This window comes from Sorex fumeus, unplaced genomic scaffold (genome assembly GCF_029834395.1).
Source record: "Sorex fumeus unplaced genomic scaffold, SorFum_2.1 ptg000024l, whole genome shotgun sequence".
Lineage (NCBI taxonomy): Eukaryota > Metazoa > Chordata > Mammalia > Eulipotyphla > Soricidae > Sorex > Sorex fumeus.
Genome location: NW_026606081.1, coordinates 56,322,427 through 56,346,586, shown reverse-complemented (window position 1 = coordinate 56,346,586; position 24,160 = coordinate 56,322,427). Strand labels below are relative to the sequence as shown.

Below are 24,160 nucleotides of genomic sequence, written 5' to 3'. Positions count from 1 at the left end.
CGGGGCATCTGAAGCCGGGGAGCCCGGGGGCGGCTGGGCGGGAGGGGCCCAGGCCTGTGGAGCAGCAACGGCCCCCAGGCCACACAGAGTGGACATTAGCTGCCCCCAGAGGCAGGACACGCAACAGGCTTCCTGGACTTGGAGGCAGGGGCCTCTGACAGTCCCTCATGAAGCAGCTGTCCCAGGGGACTCGGGGTGTCCTGACCTGGGGCTCCCGGCCCAGGTGGGGTCTGGGGTCAGGGTGCAGTGGGTGGGTGGCGCCCCAGGACACAGGGGGCCCCCCGAGGCAGCGCCTACCGTAGTTGAACTGGCTGTTGGGCTTTTCACAGTTGAGGATGTTGAAACGGTAGCACACGGCCGCCTGCATGCCACTGACCCGGAAGTAGAACCACTGCTGGTGCTGGGTGCTGTTCACATCCGGGTTCACCAGCAGGTCGTACTCAAACCTGCAGGGCAGGGGCAAGAGCAGGGGCTTGGGGTCACACAGGACATGCTGAACTGCCCCCACCTGGCTCCTGCTCTATGTTGGGGTCCACACCTGGACCCCGTCACCCTCCAACAGGATCATCACTCTGGGCCGTGTCCAGTGGTCACCCCCAGCCTCCCAGGGTGCATTTCCCACACTGCCCCACCCATGCAGGCACCCAAGGGGACAGGTCACTGAGGAGGGGGTTCTCCCCGTGACCCGCACGTACTCGCGCACCCGGATGGCCTTGCGGAGGTTTCCCGACTCGAACCCCGAGAAGAAGTGCAGAGCTCCGGCGGCCACACTGGGGGGCCTGGGAGGGCGAGAGAGGGCAGAGTGGGGATGAGCCTGGCCAGCCAGCCAGCCCAGAAACAGGACCCCGTTCCTGGGGGGCAGAATGGGCCAGGTCCCAGAGCTGGGGGCCACCCACCGAGGCTCGTCAAGGCTGAAGACCACGTGGTTGAGGATGTCTCCGGGCTGAAGGAGTCTCCGCACGTCCTCCAGTATCCGGCCCCTGTGGAGAGGAGCCCTGGCTGCAGCCCGCCTGCGGGACACCTCGCCCCTGCGCCCCCGCCCCTCATCGACCCTCTCCTCCCCTGCCTCCTCCCCTGCTTCTTCCTCCCCTCCCCTCCCTTCCCTCTCCCCCTGCCTCCTCCTCCCCCTCCTCCTGCTTGCCTCCCTTTCTCCTCCCTCCCTGCTCTCCATCTCCCCCTCCCCCTCCTCCCCCTCCTCCCCCTCCTCCCCCCTCCCTCCTCGCCCTCCGTGAACAGCAGAGGAGCTGGGCACGTCTCCGAGATTCTTGTCTCAAAGGCCACTTCGTCAAGAGCTTGGGGGACGAGGAACTCGCAGTGGTTCTGGGTGGGTGACCGGGAGGGTTCCCCAAGTTGAGATGGGGAGGGGGGATGCTGGGGCAGTGGAGTGTCTCTGAGACACAAGGAGAGGGGAAAGGGCAGCCCCCGAGCCGGCCCCGCTAACCTCTGGACGCCACGTCTGCGCTCCAACATGGCCTGGGCAGCCGGCAGTGGCCAGTGGCCCCACACGTCAGGAAATGCCATCCGCTGGAAGTTGGCCACAGAGCGGGTGCTCCTGGCTTTACACACATAGAGTCGGGGGTCGTGGAAGGGGGTCCGCAGGTGCTGCGTCTGCAGGAGCTCTTCCAGCACGGGTGGCGTGGTCCCAGCACTCAGGTCCCAAGCGTCCCCTCTGAGGGGAACCCACATGTTGGGGGCCTCCTTCCTAGGCGCGTCTGTCCCACGCCCGTCAGGCTGTGTGGTGCCGCTTGGCGTGGCCGTGGATCTCCTCCCGGAGGCCAGGCACGCAGCGCCTCGCCCCGATGGCCCCGCACCCAGAAGCGGAGTCTGCACCCTGCCTCCTCTCTGCTCCCCGCCAGTGCTGGGGTCCTGGGCGCACCGGCCCTTGGGGCAGTCCCAGCCGACCCCACGTGTAGGCAGCAGCTCCTGGGGAAGGAACAGGAGTTTGCCACGTTGCTGCTCCTTTCTCCTTCGGGGCCCAGGGCAGCTGCAGCTGCGGAATCTCTGATGGGGCCCCAGTGCCAACTCCACCCCGTACCTCCCAGGGCCTCCCAAGCCCCGCCAGGAGTATGCCCTGAGCACTGCCAGGCGAGGCTCAAAAACCAAAAAGGGAAAAAAACACCACATAAGCAAGAGAATGGCTGGGCCACGTTGGGGAGGGATTTGAGGGGGCCTGGTGGGGTGGCACCAGCTGACAGGTGCATGGGAACCCCATGCCCTTGAGCCACAGCCAAGAGGGGCCCAGCCCCCCAACGGCTCTCACTGGACCCAGGTCCTGAGCTCGCCTTAGGTCACTCTGACAGCTGACCAGAATTCCTGTGCTTAAGGACAGCCTCCTTCTTCAGATCCTCCCGAGACCCCTCCCCTGGGGTCTGCTCCCCAGAGACCCCTCCCCTGGGGCTCCTCCCGGACCCAGGGCCAGCCACGGTCGGGGCTGCTCAGGGACCCCCAGGAAATAATCAGGATCCACAGACATGTCTGAAGTCTTGGGGGCAGCAGGTCCAGCTGGGCCAAATCACAAGGAAGGGTCTCGGGACGGATTTTTCTAGAAGGAAACTGCAGCGGTGCAGGCTTCCCACAGAGGGAGCGGCCTGGGTTATCGGCACTGAGTCCGGGACAAAGAATCTCCGCCTGCCCCAGGAGCAAAGCATCTAAGGGGTGCGTGGCCCAGGACGTGGGTCTCTCTCTGGGGAGGAGCAAGGAAGCCCCCCAGGACATTCCCTGGACACCAGGACAAGGACAGCCCCTCCTGGGCCCGATTCAGGGCCCCGCGTACCTAGCTGCATCCCCTCACCCACACTTCTCAGTTCCTGCTCCTCTGAGCCGAGAGACTGGAGAAGTGCTGGCTGAAGCCGTCAGCTGCCCCCGCAGGAGGGGACCCAGCATCGGTCCTACCTCGAAGCCGCAGGAGAGCTCAGGGCACAGGGCGGCGTACTGCTCCAGCTCCTCCTCAGGTCGGTCCAGAGCCGGCTCAGTGCTCAGCCTCCTCACATCAGTTTCCAAGTCATCATCCTGCAAGGGAACGGACAGAGGCCGGATAGCACCCCAGACACAGAGCTCAGTGTCCGACGGGGCGTCCTCGTCCCCAGCCTAGGGCCAGCCACATCACGTCTGTTCCCGTTTTTGTTTTTCAGTGAAAAGTACATGGACAGATGTCTTTTCTGGGAATGAATGCTTGTGCCCAGGCACTCATCACAGGTAAACGATGATTCGTAATGTGACATGAGCCTGGGGCTGGAGCCATAGCACAGCGGGGAGGGCATTTACCATGCACGCGGCTGACCCGGGTTCGATTCCCAGCATCCCATATGGTTCCCTGAGCACCGCCAGGAGTAATTCCTGAGTGCAAAGCCAGATGTAACCCCTGTGCATCGCCGGGTGTGACCCAAAAAGAAAAAAAAAAAAAAAAGATGACATGAGCCTTGCCAAGTGTGTGCCTACAGGTGAGACACTGCGGGTGAAGGCAGATGGACTCTGGTCCACCAGCCAGGGGTGAAGCCCATCTCCATCTCATCAATTCCTGCCAGTGTGACCCCTCGGGGCATTGGGTCCCGCTCCCAGGGATGCTGTCTGTCCCCCCAGGCCTCAGATTCTGGCCTTCCCCCAAATGAGTCAGGGATGAGAACACCAGAGGTACAAGGCTCAGGAGGGTGGCTCCCAGCATCCCCCCTGGGCACTGAGTGGAGCAGAGGTGAGGTGGGGATGGGAGGGGGGAGGAGCAAGGGGAGGAGGGGGGAGTCCACGGTCTCTGTTTACAGCCCCGTGTCCATTTCTCCAAATCTAACAAACTTGGACTCTCAGAAACGCCAGTTCCTCTCCTTGTCCTGCTCTTGACAGTTTCCAAAAACCAGCCCTCCCCAGCAAGGCATGCCCAGTCCCTACCATATCAAACCACAAGGCCCGGGTTCCTTCTGCACCCGGGCACGGGGACCTGCCGTTGAGCCGAGGCTTCACCCCGGCCTTTCTTGGCTTCTCATCCAGTCATGAACAAGCCGGAAAGTGGCCCCCCGACATACCATGGGGAGCCAGGCACCAGCGTGCAGCGGCCAGTGTGCAGACACTGGGTTATCAGCGAGCGGGCACCGGCAGGGGCAGAGGGAGAGTGATGGACGGCCGCGAAGCCATGGTGTTATTCAAATAATTCTGCCGCTCCTAGTCACCGCAAAGAACCAATTTGCTACTGATGGCTTCCGAAATGATTCTATTTATCAGCGAAGGCCCGAGAACGCCGGAGGGTCAATAGCGGCGTCAGGCTGAGCCCCGGCGAAGAGGGGGGCCCGCCCGTCTGCCAGGCTGTTGGCAAGGTGCGTGATTAGTATGATGGAGACACGGAGCCTTCGTCTGGAGAGCGGGGAAGGGAGAAGAGGAGCGAAGAAAGGAGCCAAGGAGGGCGGGAGGTGAGAGGAAGGCTGTGTGGGTAGGAAATGAGCGGGAAGGAGCGGTGGTGGGTGATCAGCCAGAGAGCTGGGGTGGGCAGGGGTCAGCAAACGGCAGTACAGAGGGGAGCCGGGCTCATCGCAGAGCAGTTCATCTGCAGGCAGAGACGCACGCGTGACTCGGAGAGTGGGAAGGTGTAATCAGATGAATGGATCGACTCAGACAGATCCATGCATCCAAGACAGATGTCGGTGGACACAGGTGGATGGAGAACAAGGCATCTCTGATCCGAGAGACGGCGGGTATGAGGGGGGGACGGGACCTGGTTGGGTGGACAGTGGGCTTCGCTCTGGCCGGCAGAGCTGGGGATTCTGGACCTGGTGTTGCTCCCGTCTCATTTTGTCCCAGACTTATCAGAGGCCATCGGAAACGGCTGGTCCCCGTGTGTCCCCGCACAGAACCACAAGCAAACCACGGTTTAGCAGGAGGCTGGGCAGCAGGGCCGGGGGGAATTTTGTCCTTGGGGGCACGTGGTGGACCAACAGCTGATTCCAGCTGGGATGAAGAGGTGGATGGGGGCTGGGCGCTGCTCCACTCAACCACACACAGAGTCGTCCCCCAGAGGTCCAGCACCGGGTGCAGACTCCGACTGGCCGTGTCCACCTGCCTGCGGTCTGAAAGCCAGCAGCCGCCTGCCCGGCCCCACACTTGGGCACTGGGGCAGAAGTGGAGTCCGCAGTGAGTCAGGCTCAGAAGGAAGCAGGAACTCGGGAGTGGGTGGAGCCGCCAAGGGAGAGGCTGACAGAGCAGCAGGGCGGACACCCAGGACACTCTCTGGCCCCTGTGGAGCCCCCCGGGGCTCACAGGCTGGAATAGCAGTGCTGGGGTGTCCCCCTGGGATTTCATATGACCGTGCCCTCGGCCTGGCACGCTGGGTGTGACAGCTCAGATGGACACAGGCTGAGGGCTACAGGCCCCTCTGTGCAGGAAACTGGGGGAGGCCCCAGCCAAAGGCCAGGAGGATGGTTCCCCTGGGAGGGGACTGCAGGGGGGAGGGCTGGGACCTACTTCTTCTCTGGCATCCTCAGAGTCTGGGTCTATGTCCACTTCATCCTCATCGCCGCCATCATCGTCTTCAAGATCCTCTGGGCAGGGAGGACACGCGGGTCAGTGTCCCCGTGCAGGAAGCCGCAGTCTCACCCTGCCTGGGCACGGCACCGCCACCTCACTCAAGTCTCTGCGGCTCTGCTGCCTGGCCCAGGTGGGGCAGGGGGCAATGATGTCCGACTGAGCTCAGGCGGCTGAACCTGCCTGGAGGCCCCACTGTGGACTGGTCAGAATTGGTCTTGACCCGAGGTCCAGGGATGGCTTTGAACCCAGAGGCAGACGGGGCTGATGGGCACTGGAATCTTCCAAGGGCACTGTTCTCTTTCCTCTCTCTCTCTTCTCTCTCTCTTCTCTCTCTCTCTCTCTCTCTCTCTCTCTCTCTCTCTCTCTCTCTCTCTCTCTCTCTCTCTGGTTTGGGCCACCCCTGCAGTGCTTAGTTGTCACCCCTAGCTCTAGATCTGCACTCAGGAATCACTCCGGGCGGGGCTCAGGGAACCCTATGGGATACTGGGGTTGAAGTGCCAACCACTTGCAAGACCGCGCCCTCCCCACTGTCCTATGGCTCCAGCCCCTGGGCACTTTTCTCTTGGGGCTGGACAGCCCTGCTTCCCAGAATCCTCATGGACAGCTGTTCCCACTTTACCCCTAGGTGGGTTTACTCTGGAACAGTCACCACTGGTGCAGCGGGACAGGAAGGGATTTGATTTCTGATTCGCTCCGATGACCACAGTGCTGTCCAACAGCCCTGTGGCCACAACGGACAATTAAGGCCAGCAGGGCCAGCAGGTGTTTACTCAGGCCACAGAGAACCAATCACCCCCACCCCCATCCCACTGTCTCAACGGCTGGCGGGGCCACCCCGTGGGCTTGTGTGCCCAGTGCTGAGGTCACTGCCCCCCGAGTTTGCCTTGACATGAGCCCCCACCTTGCCGGGTGCCCAAGTTCCATGTCTGTTACCTTCAGAGAGGCTCCGGGCGGGTTCCGGGGGGCTGCTCCCAGGCCCCGAGAAGGTATAAGCGCTGCAGGGTGTAGGCAGGGGTAAGGGACTCCTGGGGTGACACTGTCTGAGGACCTGGAGCCCCATGGCCACCACCGGCTCCGCACGGCTCTCGGCCAGGCAGGTCTGCAGAGAAGACACATGATGGTGACCCCGCTGCCCACAGTCCTCTCCCGTGAGAGCTGCGAGGATCTCATCAGGCTCTGGGACGCCCAGGGGCCGGGTCATCCCCCTGTGACCAGGATGGATTCAGTGTGAAGTCAGACAGCATGCATGAGATCCGAACCTGCACACACACCCACGCAAGCACCTGTGTGGGCAGCGCCTGGCCTGGGAGGGACAGAGGGACAGGAGTTAGCTGGCAGAGACAAGGGTCCCCGCACAGGGCTGGTCTGGGGAGTTGGCTATTGGGGTGGAAACTCAAGAAATCAAGTGTAGGGGGGAAGGGGGGCCCAGGGGCCACACCTGCCCCACCTGTTCCAGGCTGGCTGCCCCCTGGACGTGGAGGGACAAGTGTCATGGTCTGAAGGGTCTCCCCTGGGCCCGGCACTCACCTCTTCCCCCACCCACATCACGAGCATTTCCAAAGCCCCCTCCATCTGGGCTGCACCCCCTGGAACATCTTCCAGAGCAGGTTTCTGTCCCCCCAAAGCCCCCCTCCTCAGTAAGGACCCGGCCACACCATCTCCTCGAGGCTGGGCGAGGTTGGGGTTCTCCTTTGCTGCACAGAGACTTAAACCCCGTTTCTCCCACTTTAGGGTCCCCTGTGAGCCCCTGTGCCTGTGGGTGGTCAGTGCGGGTGCAGTGAGGAGCTAGAAACTGCCCCGGCAAGGGGGTCCTGCCCAGCCCTGTATTACCTGTGTGGTCCTGAAGAGCAGCTCCAGGCCCTGGGCCGCCTGCAAGGCCTCCCGGCCCGAGCGGAGGGCAGTCACGTGCCGCAGACACAGCAGGAGCGCCCGGCGGATGGGCACGAAGGCGTCGGCCAGGTCGTGCTCATGCCAGTCCTGGTACAGCTGGAGCAGGGCGGCCACGGAGCCCCGGTTCACGGCCCGGCGGCTGTTGGACCCTGGAAAGAGCAGACAGGTCAGGGTCTGGAATCCGGCAGTGCTGGGGGCCACGACACGGGCGGCCCCTCTGAAGGAGTCCCAACCTCAGGCGTTCCCTCTACAGAGGACCCTCCAGCGTCAGGCATCCCCTCTAGAGGGTCCCAACCACGTTCCCAGGTGGGGGTGGGGCGCGGGGGGGCCCCAAATTAAGAGATGAGAGGAACTCGCAGGCATCACGGCAGACTGGAAGTGTCCAGTGTCCCCTCCATGAGCAGAAGAAGCCAAGGTCAGTGCAGACACTGAGCAGAAGAGGTAGCAGCTCAGAAAGGAAAGAGCCAGAGGCCCAGGGAGCCCCAGGGAGCCCTAGGGAGCGCCAGGGAGCCCAGAGGGGCCCTCACTCATTACCAGGGGTGGGAGGACTGGCCCTTCTGGGCCTCCAGAGGCGTCTGCAGCCGGGACCCCTGTGGGTGAGTCCTGCAGTCTGAGGCCAGCGCGGTGGCTGGAGGGGGAGGGCGCCAAGCATTCAGGCCACTGCCCCTTCTCAGAAGCAGCAACTCAGGGCCTGGAGTCACAGGGGAGGTCTCCTCACAGCTGCACTGCCGGTTTCCCTGCCCCGGACCCTCCCAGCTTAGGAAAATGCTGACCTGGGACTTTACAAGCAGCCGGGCCCAGGAGGTCAGGATTTGGGGGCCTGGGGGCCAGCAATTTGGGGTATTTGGGGATCAGGAATTTGGGGGCCTTGAGGATGAGAGTCGAGTTCTGGGGCCAGGGCTTTGGGGGTCTGTCTGCCTTGACAGCAGATGAGGCGTCCTCATGGATGTCCTTCTCATACCTTTCACTCTCTCCTCTTTCCCTTCAGGGGTGGGGGGAGGGGTGGGGGGGATCGTTAATTGTCTCAGAGAAAAATCCCTTATCCATCTCCCAGCTCTTATCCCCGATTTCCTGCTAATCCTCAGCAAACAGCTCTGTTTACAGCACCTGACAAGCCCCCCTCCCCCCCCCTTGCTCCCCGGGAAGCGGGGGAAGGGTCCGACCAGGAGGAGGGTGTTCTAGAGAGTTCTTCCAGGGAATGCTGCTCCAGGGAGGCGGGAGGGCGAGGACAGCCGGTTCTGGGAGGGTTTGGGGTGGGCGGGCCCCCTCAGAGCAGACCCTCCGTCTTCAGAGTCCTAGTGCCTTACCCGCTGAGAAGGGGCAGGCAGGGGGTGTCTGAGGGTGTCTGGCCCAGCATAGCTCAGGGGAGGACAGAGGCTGGCCCCTGGGGACACCACAGACCCTTGGGGGGCTCAGGGAGGGCAGGAGCTGCCTCTTGGGGTAGCTGAGCTCAGGTGGCTGCCAGTGCCACATGCCACAGACCAGGGCCTTCTGGCCCCTCAGCCACTGCCCGAGCCCACATCCCCCCACACACATTGCCAGGAGGAAGTCCCGGGTCTCCTGTGAGCTGATTCCCCCCCCCCCCCCCCCCCCGCCCCCAAGATTTGGGCGCTGCCAAGGCTGGGGAGCACAGCTAGCACAGAATCGCCAATGCGGCCAAAATTGGATTAAAATAACCTCCTGATAAACAAATTACTCACACCAAATAGATAGCCCCCCCTCCGCACCCCACCCCCCCCCCCCCGCCCCGGGCAGGCCGGCATTGCTGGGACAGCAGCGCCGCCACCTGGTAGGTGGGGGAACTGCAGGGACTGAGGGCCAGCTGGGTCCCCCTGTGGCACTTCTGAGAGGACACTGGCCGCAGCAGAGGCTGCTGTGTTAGCTGCGCAGGTGGGAAGCTCCATGGTTTGCCTGGAAGGAGGTGGGGAGGGCCCCCACTCCCGGGAACGGGTCCGAATAGCCTGACCCAGGGGACACGCAGAGGACAGAAATGTCTAGGGGCTGCAGAGTCTGAGCCTCGGCTGGGACAACCAGGAGGCTGCCAATCCCTCTCAGGGCCACGTGGTCACAGACCCAATCCCCAGGGGCCCTGCGCACCGGACCGAGATGGCCGGAGGAGCCCATCACTCACGGCCAGGACTCTTGTTCCAGAGCAGAGCTTGGTGCCACTGGGTTCTCCGAGGGTCCCTGAGGGATCCCTGCCCTGTCTTTGCGGGGTGCTGCCTCCAGGATGCCCACCTGGAATTCTCAGCTGTGGGTAGGTGGATCCGGGACCAGGGCAACTGCCCCCTCTTGCCCCAAAGATCCCAGCACACCCCAGTGGAGCCACGTGGGAAGGGGACATGCCTGGACCCCCAAGGCGCAGACCCACCCCGCGAACGTGCTTACTGGATCTCAGCAGCTGGGCCAGGACCTCGGCGGCTGCCCTGGGGAGAGAGGAAAAAAAAGTGCAACGTGGGGCTGGAGCAATAGCACAGCGGGTAGGGCGTTTGCCTTGCACACGGCCGACCCGGGTTCTATTCCCAGCATCCCATATGGTCCCCCGAGCACCGCCAGGAGTGATTCCTGAGTGCAAAGCCAGGAGGAACCCCTGCGCATCACCGAGTGTGACCCAAAAAGCAAAAAAAAAAAAAAAAAAAGTGCAATGTCTGCCCAGGGCCATGCATGGACACGCCCTGATGCCAGGGCTACCCCGGTGGCCTTCATTATCCACAGGGAGCGGGCAGTCCATAGCCTTCAGCTGAGTGGATGCAAGCCCCCTCCCCACCAGCACTGCCCAGAACCCCCTAAACAGCAGAGGCAGCCGTGCAGATGCCTCAGCTGGAAGGAGGGTTGGGTATGCGGAACTCATCACAGTACACGCTCATGACCCAGCACAGCCTGTGAGTCTGCAGCAAGACTCAGGCATGGGGCACAGAAACGGACCTCTCCCCTTACACACATCCTGCCCTGTCCCGCCTAGGGAACACGCTTGGGCTCGAGGCTGTGTGGGCACCCAGCCTCCCTCACGCACCCCATTCGCCCTGGGACCAGTGGTCTGTTCCACCGCCTGCCCCGTCACTGGAACCACAATCAAGGACGCTGTGGGTTAATCGGCTGTGAAATCAGTCAATGTTTCGGGAAGTCTGGCCTCCCCGTTCTCAGGCACTCCACACAGGGGAGCTTCGGTTTCCAGAATGTTCTACGGCTAAAGCCACCGCCCCAGAAGTCCCAGAGCGCCTTGCATGGAACACTCTTCCTCTCTGGACACAGCGGGTGATGGACGCTGTCCTCCAGGCAGGCCGGCAGGGGCAGGAGGGCCGCGCGGGAGGAGGCTCCAGCCAACGACGGGCCCAGAGACACAGCACCCCATTAGTCCCCATCACCCTCGCGCGGCCGCAGACGCTGAGCGCAGACGCAGGCAGCTTGACAAATGGGCAGGATCACGGGAGGAGGACGATGAAGGCGGTGGAAGAGCTGATAGATGAGGAGAGAAGCTCGTGGAAAATCTAATTAGGAAGCGCCCGGCCCGAGAGTGAGTCTGCCGAGCAGGCGCGGGCGGGCCCTGGGCCGCGGGGGAAGCTGCCAGGGGCCAAAGCGCTTCCCACACCCGGCGCTGTCTGGGCTGGAGCACAGGCTCTCCCGGGGCCGGCCGCAGGGTCAGCCAGAGGCCTTGTCCCCTGCAGGCGGAGGGCTGGTTTGTGAGGGCAGCTTCGTGGTCAGAAGGAGCAGACCCCTGTCTCTCTCCCGAATGCCCCTCAGGCGCTGGTGACCTGCCCTTCTCCCCCGGGGCGCCGTCCCTGCTGTGCGTCCAGCCACTGTCCTGGGGTCTGAGTGAGCCTGAGCGGCCTGCGTGTGAGTCTTGGGCACTCACGTGAGTGAAGCCAACGCTGTCCGGAACTCCCCATGTCCACTGTGCTGTGGGGTCTGGGGGAGGAAAAGCCAGGAGGAGCCCGAGGGAGCCTTGCTAGCTGCCTGGACATGGTGGCGGTCTCTGTGGTCATTCTCGTCCCAGCACGGGGCCAGACTGGCCCGTGTCCACCTCCTCCCGGGGCCTCTTCCCTCCCCATCGCTGCATCCGGGCCTATGCCACTCCTCCTCCTGGGGGACAGGGGTGCTGGGAATGACTGAACCTTCATCAGGTCATGTTCACGGCCCTCGGGGAACCCCCAGAGATTCCGGACCTCCCTCTCCATGGGAGCTAGTGTGAGGTGTCTGTGCTCTATGCTGGTCACGACGCATCAAAAACATGATACAACCTCCCCCACCCCCCGTCTGAGAAGACTTTTAGGCTATTTGCCATTAAAGAAAATGTGAAAAAAAAAATTAAGTGTACAGTAAGAGCGATTTTGAGTTCTTACCAAAATCTTAATAGAGACAACCTTAATAGAGACGAAGATGAAGTAAGGAGGAGAAAAGCTGACAAGGACTCAACCAAGTCAGGGTGGAGTGGAATGACAGAGAAGGACAGGGAAAGAGACAGAGACAGAGAGACACAGAGACAGGGAGAGACAGAGGGAAGACAGACAGAGACAGAGAGAGACAGAGATAGGCAGAGACACAGAGAAACACAGATACAGGGAGAGACAGAGAGAGAAGAGAGACAGAGACAGAGAGACAAAGAGATAGAAAGACACAGAGAGCGACAGAGAGACATTTTAGAAATGCCATTTTATAGTCTCTGTATTTTTCAATTAATAATGTCTTTCATCACTTTCTTCAACACATAAAAATGTTTTAGTGGCTATCAGTCCCCGCTGTTATGCATTTACCAATACCTCCCTCATCAATATGCCAGGGCTTGGTAAAAACCAAGTTCTAGCCTTTTGCTATTAGAACTGATGTGGCCTTGAATACTAGTGTGCTTGGACCTCAGATCACTTCTCTTTTCATTTGTTTTGGGGGCGCACCCGGCAGTACTCGGGGCTTACTCCTGGCTCTGCACTCAGGAATTCCTCCCGGGGATGCTCAGAGATCGAACCCAGGTTGACTGGCGCAGGGCAGGGCAAACGTCCTACCCACTGTACTATCACTCCAGCCCCAATGCTTCATTTTAAGCTTAAATAATTTCATCCCCCACATTCACTTAATCACTTAACTTCCCGTTAGTCGTCGATTTGCTCGAGCGGGCACCAGTAACGTCTCCATTTGTCCCTGTCGCGTGCTAGTGTAGCCCAATGGCATCTGTTCGCTCTGGGAACATGAAGGGCCTCAAACCGATCGTTCATGATCTTGACGAAGAAGTCTGACCATCTGGTAGGTGGGCGGCCACGCGGTCTTTTGACATCCCGTGGAATCCAGTCAGTAATAGCTCTAGTCCAGTGGTCGTCTTTAAATCTCATTACGTGACCAGCCCATCTGATTTTCGACACCTTGGCAAACGAGACAGCGTCCCTGATTCTTGATCGTCGACGGATGTCAGAACTCCGGATTCTTTCTCTCATTTGAGTAAAACGTGATATTCCAAGCATAGCTCTTTCTATTCTTCTTTGGGAGACCTGAATAGCATTCTCATCCTGTTTGCGTAGGGCCCAGGTCTCTGAGGCATATGTTAATGCAGGAAGAACAGTGGAATCAAAGAGATGTGCCCGGAGCCGGAGGTTCTTCGTCCTCTTAGCTATTTCTTCGACGTTCTTGAAGGCGTTCCAAGCCGCTCTCTTCCTCCTGCGCAGCTCGGGTGCCAGGTCATTTGTCATGTTGACCTCTCGACCTAGGTACACATAGCTGTTGCATTCGGAGATGGTCATTCCGTTGAGAGCGAATGGGTCGTCAGGAACGAGTCTGTTTCTCATAAACATTGTCTTCGTAAGATTCAGCTGTAGTCCTACCTTTCCACACTCACGGTCAAAGTCGGCTAGCATTTGTGCCGCTTGGCTGATGTTTGGTGTTATTAAAACAATGTCATCAGCAAAGCGGAGGTGGTGTAGTTGCCGACCATCTATCTTCACTCCCATTCCTTCCCATTCCAGTCGTCGCATGATGTTCTCGAGGGTGGCACTGAAGAGTTTCGGTGAAATGGTATCACCCTGCCGCACCCCTCTCTTGACATCAACGATCACTTCTTTGTAGAATGGTGAGATCCTGGTAGTGAATCCGCAATACAGCTCATGGAGGATCCTGGTGTATTGGGCTTGAATGCCCTGATTGGCTAGGGATCCCCCAGTAACTACAACTGGTCTCATTCACCTGACCCTGACGGCTTCACCGACATGGCAGCACTGAGAAGGATGAGAAAGGAGAGGCCGACAAAATCTCAAGGCCGACCTAGGCTGCCACAATGAAGGAAGACAAAAATGATCGTCTGTACTTTCAATGCACGTACGCTAGCATCAGATGCATCCATCGAGGACCTGATGGTACAAGCGCGAATGATCAAGTACGACATCATTGGTCTGACCGAGACAAGAAGGCACGAATCTCACCACGCCGTTTTCGACACTGGAGAAGAATTGTTCCTCGGAACATGCGATAAAAGAGGTGTTGGAGGCATCGGTGTCCTTGTCAACACAAACTTGGCCAAGAGCATTGATTCATTCGAATGCCTAACAACCCAAATCGGACGTTTACATTTGAATAGATGTGGCTCACTGCCTGCAGTTTCTATCTTCGTTGTCTACGCACCAACATCTCATTATGATGAAGGAGAAATCGAGAAGTTCTACATGGAGCTAGAGAAGTTCTATAAAGAAGACCACACCTTCTACAAGATCATTGTGGGTGATTTTAATGCCAAGATAGGACCGAGAAGATCAGCTGAAGAACTTCACATCGGGACCCATGGCCTAGAATGGAACGAACAGGGTGAGAGACTGTCTGAGTTCATCATGTCGACCAAGACCATCCATGGCAACTCACAGTTCCAGAAGGCAGAATCTAAACGATGGACATGGGAGTCTCCCGGTGGACGATTCCACAACGAAATAGACCACATCATATTCAATCGACGGTTTTGCCTGACTGATGTCGCTGTTGTCCCAAAATTTCGAACGGGATCGGACCACCGTCTCCTTCGTGCAAAATTCTACTTCACAGAGCGGGGAGAAAGGGCTGCAAAGTTCAAAAAGAGAACTCCCAGAATGACCACCAACTGGGAACTCTTTCGTACTATTGCGGCAACATGGGAAGATGCCATTGTTGACAACATTGACGAGGAATACGATCGACTGGTTCAGCACCTCCATGAATGTGCGAGGAACGCCAAGAGAGAGATAGCCACAAAAAGTCGCCTATCTTCGAAAACTCTTGAGCTAATTCGCCAGCGTGGTTTGGCGCATGCCTCAGGCAACCGCAAGCTAACGTCCGAGCTCGCAAAGCAGTGCAGAGATGCGATCAAGGAAGACCTCAAAGAGAGAAGAGCAGAAGTACTGGTAGATGCGGCAGAAGCCGGGAAAAGTATTCGTAACGCCCGCCTGTCCTTCGCCAACTACAAGACCAAGATGACTGCCCTCCGACGTCCTGATGGATCCATCACATCCTCCAGAACGGCAATGGAGAAGATCATCCATGACTTCTACTCAAATCTCTTCGATAGCCATGTCCACTTGCCGACATACCAAATTCCACAGGATGGATATGTCGTTCCCAACGTTCTCCCTTCCGAAATCCGACACGCCATTTCGTCGGTAAAGAAACAAACAGCACCCGGCCCAGACAAGGTCAGACCCGAACACCTGAAGAACCTGCCGTCAGTACTCATCAATACACTGGCTCGGCTCTTCACTCGCTACCTGTCTGAATGCAAGGTTCCGTCCCAATGGAAAACCAGCAGGACTGTACTACTGTTCAAGAAGGGAGACATCCATGACATTGGCAACTATCGCCCGATCTGCCTATTGTCTGTCATCTACAAGCTGTTCACTCGAGTCATCCTAAATAGAATTGGCAGAACACTAGATGAAGGACAACCATGCGAGCAAGCCGGGTTCCGCAAAGGATTCAGCACCATCGACCATATCCACACGATAGCCAAGCTCATCCCCCACATTAAGGTAAGATTATCCAAAATGCAAAAACTTCAGACAGTAGCACGGAAATGCTTCAGAGCACAGAGACAAGCTGGTTTCAAGGCTTCAAACCTGCATGGCTGGTGTAGGGGATGGATCTAGGGGAAAAAAACCAACCTTTGTTGGTTGCTAAAAGAAGTGTAGCAGGGGGTCTGGGCAGAGACTGTAGCCGGGGCCCAGGGGAGAGACTTTAACAGGGGGCCCAGGGAGAGACTGTAGCAGGGACCCAGGGAGAGACTGTAGCAGGGGCCCAGGGAGAGACTGTAGCAGGGGCCCAGGGAGAGACTGTAGCAGGGGCCCAGGGAGAGACTGTAGCAGGGGCCCAGGGAGAGACTGTAGCAGGGACCCAGGGAGAGACTGTAGCAGGGGCCCAGGGAGAGACTGTAGCAGGGGCCCAGGGAGAGACTGTAGCAGGGACCCAGGGAGAGACTGTAGCAGGGACCCAGGGAGAGACTGTAGCAGGGGCCCAGGGAGAGACTGTAGCAGGGGCCCAGGGAGAGACTTTAACAGGGGGTCCAGGGAGAGACTGTAGCAGGGACCCAGGGAGAGACTGTAGCAGGGACCCAGGGAGAGACTGTAGCAGGGGCCCAGGGAGAGACTGTAGCAGGGACCCAGGGAGAGACTGTAGCAGGGGCCCAGGGAGAGACTGTAGCAGGGGCCCAGGGAGAGACTTTAACAGGGGGTCCAGGGAGAGACTGTAGCAGGGACCCAGGGAGAGACTGTAGCAGGGGCCCAGGGAGAGACTGTGGCAGGGACCCAGGGAGAGACTGTAGCAGGGGCCCAGGGAGAGACTGTAGCAGGGGCCCAGGGAGAGACTGTAGCAGGGACCCAGGGAGAGACTGTAGCAGGGACCCAGGGAGAGACTGTAGCAGGGACCCAGGGAGAGACTGTAGCAGGGACCCAGGGAGAGACTGTAGCAGGGGCCCAGGGAGAGACTGTAGCAGGGACCCAGGGAGAGACTGTAGCAGGGACCCAGGGAGAGACTGTAGCAGGGGCCCAGGGAGAGACTTTAACAGGGGGTCCAGGGAGAGACTGTAGCAGGGACCCAGGGAGAGACTGTAGCAGGGGCCCAGGGAGAGACTTTAACAGGGGGTCCAGGGAGAGACTGTAGCAGGGGCCCAGGGAGAGACTGTAGCAGGGACCCAGGGAGAGACTGTAGCAGGGGCCCAGGGAGAGACTGTAGCAGGGACCCAGGGAGAGACTGTAGCAGGGGCCCAGGGAGAGACTGTAGCAGGGACCCAGGGAGAGACTGTAGCAGGGGCCCAGGGAGAGACTGTAGCAGGGACCCAGGGAGAGACTGTAGCAGGGGCCCAGGGAGAGACTGTAGCAGGGACCCAGGGAGAGACTGTAGCAGGGACCCAGGGAGAGACTGTAGCAGGGACCCAGGGAGAGACTGTAGCAGGGACCCAGGGAGAGACTGTAGCAGGGGCCCAGGGAGAGACTGTAGCAGGGACCCAGGGAGAGACTGTAGCAGGGACCCAGGGAGAGACTGTAGCAGGGGCCCAGGGAGAGACTTTAACAGGGGGTCCAGGGAGAGACTGTAGCAGGGACCCAGGGAGAGACTGTAGCAGGGGCCCAGGGAGAGACTGTAGCAGGGGCCCAGGGAGAGACTGTAGCAGGGACCCAGGGAGAGACTGTAGCAGGGGCCCAGGGAGAGACTGTAGCAGGGACCCAGGGAGAGACTGTAGCAGGGGCCCAGGGAGAGACTGTAGCAGGGACCCAGGGAGAGACTGTAGCAGGGGCCCAGGGAGAGACTGTAGCAGGGACCCAGGGAGAGACTGTAGCAGGGGCCCAGGGAGAGACTGTAGCAGGGACCCAGGGAGAGACTGTAGCAGGGGCCCAGGGAGAGACTGTAGCAGGGACCCAGGGAGAGACTGTAGCAGGGACCCAGGGAGAGACTGTAGCAGGGGCCCAGGGAGAGACTGTAGCAGGGGCCCAGGAAGAGACTGTAGCAGGGGCCCAGGGAGAGACTGTGGCAGGGGGCCAAAGGAGAGACTGTAGCAGGGGGTCAGGGGAGACTGCAGTACAGCATCCAGGGCCTTGAGAGATTCTACAGAATGATATGTAAGTTGCAAGAGTTGCAAGAGAGAGAGAGAGAGAGAGAGAGAGAGAGAACTGCATCTGCTGCACCCATAGCTCCATCAGGCTGGACTCTGGTCTACCACAACGTGGGATAGGATCTCTTTGCCAATGTTTGTCTCTGATCGATTATTGGGGCCGTGGGAAGTGATCGATATGCCTCCCCTGGTGACGCGCAGGCCGTCTCAAACAAGCTCATCTTGATTCTTTCCCAGACAAGCTGTGCGCTCTGGCCTCCAGGGAGAGGCTGTCTGCAGGTGACTCTGGCCCTGCGGACAGCCACTGTCCCCGTCCCCAGCTCAGCATGGGACAGACGGGCCTGTGGGAGAGGCAAGTCCAGAGCGTGCGTATGTGCTTCTGGTGCCAGGCACAGTGCCGTGGGCCACATCCTTCGGTCCTTTCCTTTTTTTGTGTCTAGCTGTGGCGCTGCCTGGAACCCAGGTCTGTGAAGGGACCTCAGCCCTAGGCCCACCACAGAGCCCCACTCCTCACGAAGGCTCCTGGCCACTGGCAGTGTCGCTGTGGGCTCTCCCACTCCTGCCTCCACTGATGGTGACAGGCAGCAGCTTTTTCACTGGTGCACCACCGAGATCTTCCTGACAGAAAGTTCCACGCGGGGCTGGAGCAATAGCACAGCGGAAAGGGCATTTTCCTTGCAGGCCACTGACCCGGGTTTGATCCCGGGCACCCCAAAAGGTACCCTGCGCCCACCAGGAGTACTTCCTGAGTGCAGAGCCAGGAGTCACCCCTGAGCACAGCCCCCCACCCAAGATAAAAAAGTTCCACACATTCCAAGTATGCAACTTGCTGCGTTAGGATCTGTGCACCCTGAAAAGATTCCCTGAGCTATCATGAGTTACCCACCGCCTCTGCAGGTGACCACCGTCTGCATGTGTGTCTGTGTGTTTGTTTGTCTGGGTGTGTCTGTGTCTGTGTGTCTGGGTGTGTCTGTGTCTGTGTGTGTCTGGGTGTGTTTGTATGTGTGTTTGTGTGCATTTGTATGTGTGTCTGTGTGTGTACATCTGTGTCTGTGTGTGTCTGTGTGTCTCTGTATGTATCTGTGTCTGTGTGTGTCTGTATGTATGTCTGAATCTGTGTGTGTCTGTGTGTATGTCTGTGTCTGTGTGTCTGTATATGTGTCTCTGTTTTGTGTCTGTGTTTCTCTGTGTGTCTGTGTCTGTATGTCTGTGTCTGTGTGTGTGTGTCTGCTACTGTTGGGAGAGTTTCTGATCTTTCATCGTACAGACTCCCGGCGTGTGTCAGAGGGTCATTCGTCATCGTGGCCATGCTTGTCCATCCCATCTCGGAAGCTCATCCATCTCTCCAGTCCCACATTTTGCATATCCCCCCTTTCTCCTCCTTCTCCGCCCCTCTGCGGCCTGTCCTACCCTTGCTGGCATGGGTTCCAGCTCTTCAGAGCACAGGAGTGAAGAGGCTCAAGGGGGGTTATTTCTCTAATATAGACTCATCCACATTGTCACAAATGAACTTTCCTTGTTTAAGGTTAAATAATATTCCCCTGTGAACACGTGTACATGTATAGATCACATTTTCTTGTATGGGGGCCACACCCAGAAGTGCTCAGGGCTGAGCTCAGGGATCACACGAGGCTGGCTCAGGGGACCATCTGGAGTGCCGGGCACCAAACCCAGGCTGGCAGTACAGTGCCCTCCCCGCTGTGCTATCCCATCGACCCCAGGTCAGCTTTTCTTTACCCATTGGTCAATCAATGGAAACTTTGGTTCTTGCCATATCTAGGCTTTTCCAAGAAATACTTTTGAAAAGATTTATTAGATTGTAGTTTTACCACCATGGTTAGAATAGTGTTGATGTGGATGATATTCAATGTACAAAGTCACTGCGACCACTTCCCCCCCCCAACTCACACATACACCAACGTGCCCAGGAAGCCAGCACTGTCCCCACACAGTCCCCACGTCACTCCCTCTTCCCGCCCCCCCCACCCTCTGCGTGACAATGTGCGGCTGGAGCCCCAGGCAAGGGGTAGCCACTGTCCAATGGGCCACACGAACTGCTCAACATGGCAGAGGTAGCTGCCCCGCGCGAGGCAGTGGATGCAAAGCTGGGCTGCAAGGGTCCCGCTGCAGTTCCCGACAAGACCCTCTCCCTTTTCCCGGGCACTGGCGTCTGCTCCCCCCTCGGCCGCCCCACCCCAACAGCACTTTGCTTTGGTCCTTTGCACAGTGGCCATTCGAGCAGACATGAGGTGGCGCCTCGTGGCAGCTTTCGTCATCGTGTCCCCCCGAACGAGTCATAACAAGCCTGAGCCCTGTCCGGTATGTGTTGGTCCACTTCAGGGCGTCTGACAGGAACTCGGGAGGGGAGCTAATGGGCAGCCATGGGTTCCAGCACTCACGCCATCACAAAGCCCACAGAAACCAAGCAGCGTCCCGGGGAAGAGGCTGTACTGGCACACTCACAGGAATAGAGAAAAGCCTTTCTTCACTCGGGTCCTGGACCGCGTGTCGGGGTTGGGGTGCCTGACCCCCAAAGCACAGGCAACGAAAATCAAAGATAACACCCAACTGCAAAGACCCCCAGAGCCCAAAAAAACAGGAGCAAAAGGGTCACCTCCAGCAGGGGAGAGGCGCTTGCACTGTGTGGAAGGAACTCCTCACGCAGGCCAAGGAGCCGCTCAGCAAGGAGGACACTAGCCTGCACACTGCCTGCCGGGCGTGGCCCAAACCAACCAACCAAAAGTCCGTCTCATCTCGTCCCGCCCCATAATTTTAACATACGCCATCAGAGAGCCATGCAGTTACTATTTTACTTCTAACATATTTCTCTGCTCAAGCTTGTGTGACTGTATGTGAGTGTGTATGTGTGTTTGAGTGTGTGTTTGTTGTGTGTATGTTTGTAAGTGCGAGTATTTGTGTTATGTGTGTTGTGTGTCTGTAAGTGTTGTGGGAGTGTGTGTCTGTAAGAGCATATGTAAATGTGTGTATGTCTGTGAGCGGGTGTATGTGTGTGAAAGTGTGTGTTGTGTGTATAAGTATGTGTTGTGAGAGAGTGTGTGTCTATGTGTAAGAGTACATGTGTGTATGTGAGTGTGTGTTGTGTGTGTTGTGAGAGTGTGTGTCTGTAAACAGTACATATGAATGTGTGTGTATGTGTGTGTTTTGTGTGAGTGTGTACATGTGTGTGTTGTGTGTGTGACTATGTGTGTGCATGTGTGTGTGTGTGTGTGTGAGAGAGAGAGAGAGAGAGAGGTGCTCTGGCTTTCATGGTGGGGAGGACAAGAATGGGGAAGAGTGAATTTCCTTGAAGACTTTCTCTCTCTCCTTCCCCCCTAAACTTCCCCAAGTGTCTCTGCATTGTTAACAACAGACGTTCAGGTGCATCCTCTAGACCCAGCCCCTACTTGCAGCCCGCCGACGGCAGCAGCCGCCTCCCCTGCGATGTGGCTGGCAAATTCTCCACCTATCCCGGCTGCTCCAGCTGTCTCTCAGCCATCCGACCCCCCGCCAGCCGCTGGCGACTCAGCAGCCCCTGCCCAGTGGTTCTCTAGGGCAGGGCCTGGCTGCGCCGCAGATGACCTCTTTGTCCTGAGGGTGGACAATGAGAATCACGGGCTGAGCTGAGGCTGCGGGGCCCAGGAGAAGCCCCAGGAGAACATGCAGCTTCTTAGATCTTAAGCGGACTCTCCCGGGTCCAGGGCTGGCCAGGGCGTCGCCCGCAGAGGGAGGAGCAGAGTAAGAGCCGGAGTCTGGCCGGCTGGGGCATGGCTCCATGGCGCCCCCTGGAGGCAAGGAGGCGCCATTACTCTCAGACCCTCATCTCTGACCATCTCCTCTCTGCCTTCGTGAGCTTTGGGGACGAGTCCTGTTATGAGCCTTTGCTCTGCGTCCATCCGTTTGATTTTCTGCTGCATCTGTTCACTCCCTATTCTGCTTGCTGCGTGCAAAGTCAAGATTCACACTCTCAGTTTTGGTTTTGGTTTACCCTGGGTTATCTTTGCCCCACCTGCTCCGCCTGTTGTTGTAGCAACTTGTGGCTGAGTTCTTCAGCTGTGGATTCCTCCACTCCAAGCGTCTCATCCCGGAGAACTTGCTATTTTATGCACCGGCAAGGGCAGGCCTTTGGCCCGGACCATGTGAGTCCAGCGTGGACCCCCACCGGCCCTCCGCCTCACATCCACTCAGTCTGCCTTCTTGTTTGTATTTTACTTTTGTCTGAGGCTCTGTGGATGTCAGGGTTTCACACGAACAGCATTTTGATAGTTTTCTATGTCTCAAGAATGTGCAGTTTTGAGACACTCCAAAGGTGAACCTCTCCAGGAAACAACAACGACAGAAAAAAAAAAAAAAAAGGTCTGAGAACAAGATGAACCTGTGAAATCAAAATCAGGTCCCCAGTTAAGCTACAATTTTAGTAAAGAGATGGAGACGGTCCTGGGTGTGTGGCTGGCCTTTCCGTGGTGCTCTGGAGGCTGGCGCCATCTCCGCCCACCTGAAGGAGTCCTTCTCTGCTAAGTGTCTGTCGAGACCTAGAGCAATTCCAGGCTTTCCAGTCGCTCCTGCGGGCACCTTATTAGCTCCTTCAAGGTTCCCTATAGCCCTGGAGGAAGAGAACCGACCTGTGTTTTAAAGTTTTAACCCTTTTGCCCCACTTCCATCCAAATCAGAGGTGAGTCCTCCTCACTTGGAGGTGACTTCACAAACAACAGCTCAAATTCTCCTTTAAGGCCGGTAGCAGTGAACAGACAAATGCCAACTCCTAGCTTCTCTGTCACAGCAAAAATCACCTGCTTCACTCTGGCCTGCTTTGAAGACATTTTAAAAGTCATCGAACAGCTTCTGCTTTGAAAGCCTGGGGGCTGGGCCGGCCTTGAGCAGGTACAGTGCTTTTGCTTGGGAGGGGAAGGTTTCTCGACTGAAGAGAAACAGCCAGAATTTGTGTCAGCTGCTTACCAGGCTACATGCCAGGGAGATGGGCAGAGACTTCTTTGCACGTGGAGAAGACTTTCGACCCTGGCTTTTAAATTGTCCGCTTTCATTAGAATATAATCACGGAGGTCATGAAGAAGGTTTAATTTTGTTTTTGTTTTTTTTGGGGGGGTGGGGGAGAATCACACCCGGCAATGCACAAGGGTCACTCCTGGCTCATGCACTCAGGAATTACTCCTGGCGGTGCTTGGGGGACCAAATGGGATGCTGGGAATCGAACCTGGGTCAGCCGCGCGCAAGGCAAATGCCCTACCCGCTGCTCTATCACTGCAGCCCCAAGAAGAAGGCTTGAAACTCCCCGTTTCAGGCCTAAGAACGTGGGAGTCCTCCAACCCCACCAGGAGTGATCCCCAAGCACAGAGGCAGGAGCAAACTCGGGCACCGCAGGGTGTGGTCCCAAACCAAAACAGCAGCAGCCACCCTGTCCACCCCAACTCCCCAGCACAGGGAACACGGCTCACAGGGCAGCCCGGCCGTTCTCATCCGGGGACGCCTGCCACCGTGAATACAGGGTGAGGGGGTGGCAAGCGGGGGCTGGAAGTAACACAGGGGCATTGGTGGGATGCAACAACAGCGAACACCAGGCTAAGACCATTTACACGCACGTCCCCACGTGACCTAAACCACAGAGCAAAAGAGAAAAGAAGAAGCAAATCTGGTGACAAGGTTTGCAGTGAGCCATGAAGGGCGCGCTCTTGTTTTGAGAGAGAGAGAGAGACAGAGAGAGAGAGAGAGAGAGACAGAGACAGAGACAGAGACAGAGATGGAGGCAGGGGGAGGAAGGAGGGAAGGAAGAAAGGTGGGAAGGAAGGAAGGAAGGAAGGAAGGAAGGAAGGAAGGAAGGAAGGAAGGAAGGAGAGAAAGAAGGAAGGAAGGGAGGAGGGAAAGAAGGAAGGAAGGAAGGGAGGGAGGGAGGGAGGGAGGGGAAAGGAAGGAAGGGAGAATGGAAGGAAGGAAGGAAGGAAGGAAGGAAGGAAGGAAGGAAAGAAGGAAGGAAGGAAAGAAGGAAGGAAGGGAGGGAGGGGGGAGGGAGGGAAGAAGGGAGGGAGGGAGACAGGGAGGGAGGCAGACAGGGAGGCAGACAGGGAGGGAGGGAGGGAGGCAGACAGGAAGGGAAGAAGGGAAGAAAGGAGGTAAAGGGGGGAGGAGGGAGGGAGGAAAGGAGGAAAGAGGGGGGAGGGAGGGAGGGAGGGAGGGAGGGAGGGAGGGAGGGAGGGAGGGAGGGCAGACCCTTCCCCTGCTGGGCTTGACCTGCCTTCTCTCAAACTGCCCCCGTCTCCCCGTGTGAGTCAGTGTGGCCCTCTAGTGCCCCTGGCTCACCCGAGACTGGCCACATGCAGGCGTGAGTGCTGCTGAGGTCGCCGAGCAGTGGGGCCCTTTGAGGCAGGCGCCCAGACGCGGCCTCCCCTCTGCAGAGCCCCAGAGTCACGCCAACTGCCCGGCGCTGCTGATTCCCCGCCTGTCCCAGTGTGGTGAGGAGAGTGTCCTCAGCAGCGGGGTCTGGCACACAAAGCTCTGCCCCCCGGACCCAGCGATGGGGCTGGACTCTCGCCACCCTCTGGTTGGTTTTTGTTCGTGGGCCACACCCGATGGTGCTCCTGGCGGGGTCAGGAGACCATATGGGGTGCCAGGGATTGGACCCAGGTTGTCCACATGCAAGGCCAGCGCCCTCCCCACTGTCCTCTCTCTCTGGCCCTGGAGCACCCTCTTGCTTTCCTCCTTGAGGACACGTTCAGA

At 58.4% G+C, this 24,160-nt stretch overlaps 1 protein-coding gene across 1 annotated transcript in view; it reads right to left on the bottom strand.

Moving 5' to 3' along the window:
* The window catches only part of AGBL1 (AGBL carboxypeptidase 1), a 241,787-nt gene that overhangs the window by 190,971 nt on the left and 26,656 nt on the right, over window positions 1-24,160 (bottom strand). The window contains exons 8-16 of the mRNA XM_056113915.1: window positions 9,784-9,821; window positions 7,336-7,544; window positions 6,439-6,604; window positions 5,443-5,519; window positions 2,893-3,009; window positions 1,442-1,923; window positions 897-980; window positions 696-779; window positions 298-446 (exon numbers count right to left, since the gene is read on the bottom strand). Of these exons, the coding sequence (XP_055969890.1) occupies window positions 298-446; window positions 696-779; window positions 897-980; window positions 1,442-1,923; window positions 2,893-3,009; window positions 5,443-5,519; window positions 6,439-6,604; window positions 7,336-7,544; window positions 9,784-9,821 (1,406 nt within the window). The remainder of the gene's footprint in view (window positions 1-297; window positions 447-695; window positions 780-896; window positions 981-1,441; window positions 1,924-2,892; window positions 3,010-5,442; window positions 5,520-6,438; window positions 6,605-7,335; window positions 7,545-9,783; window positions 9,822-24,160) is intronic.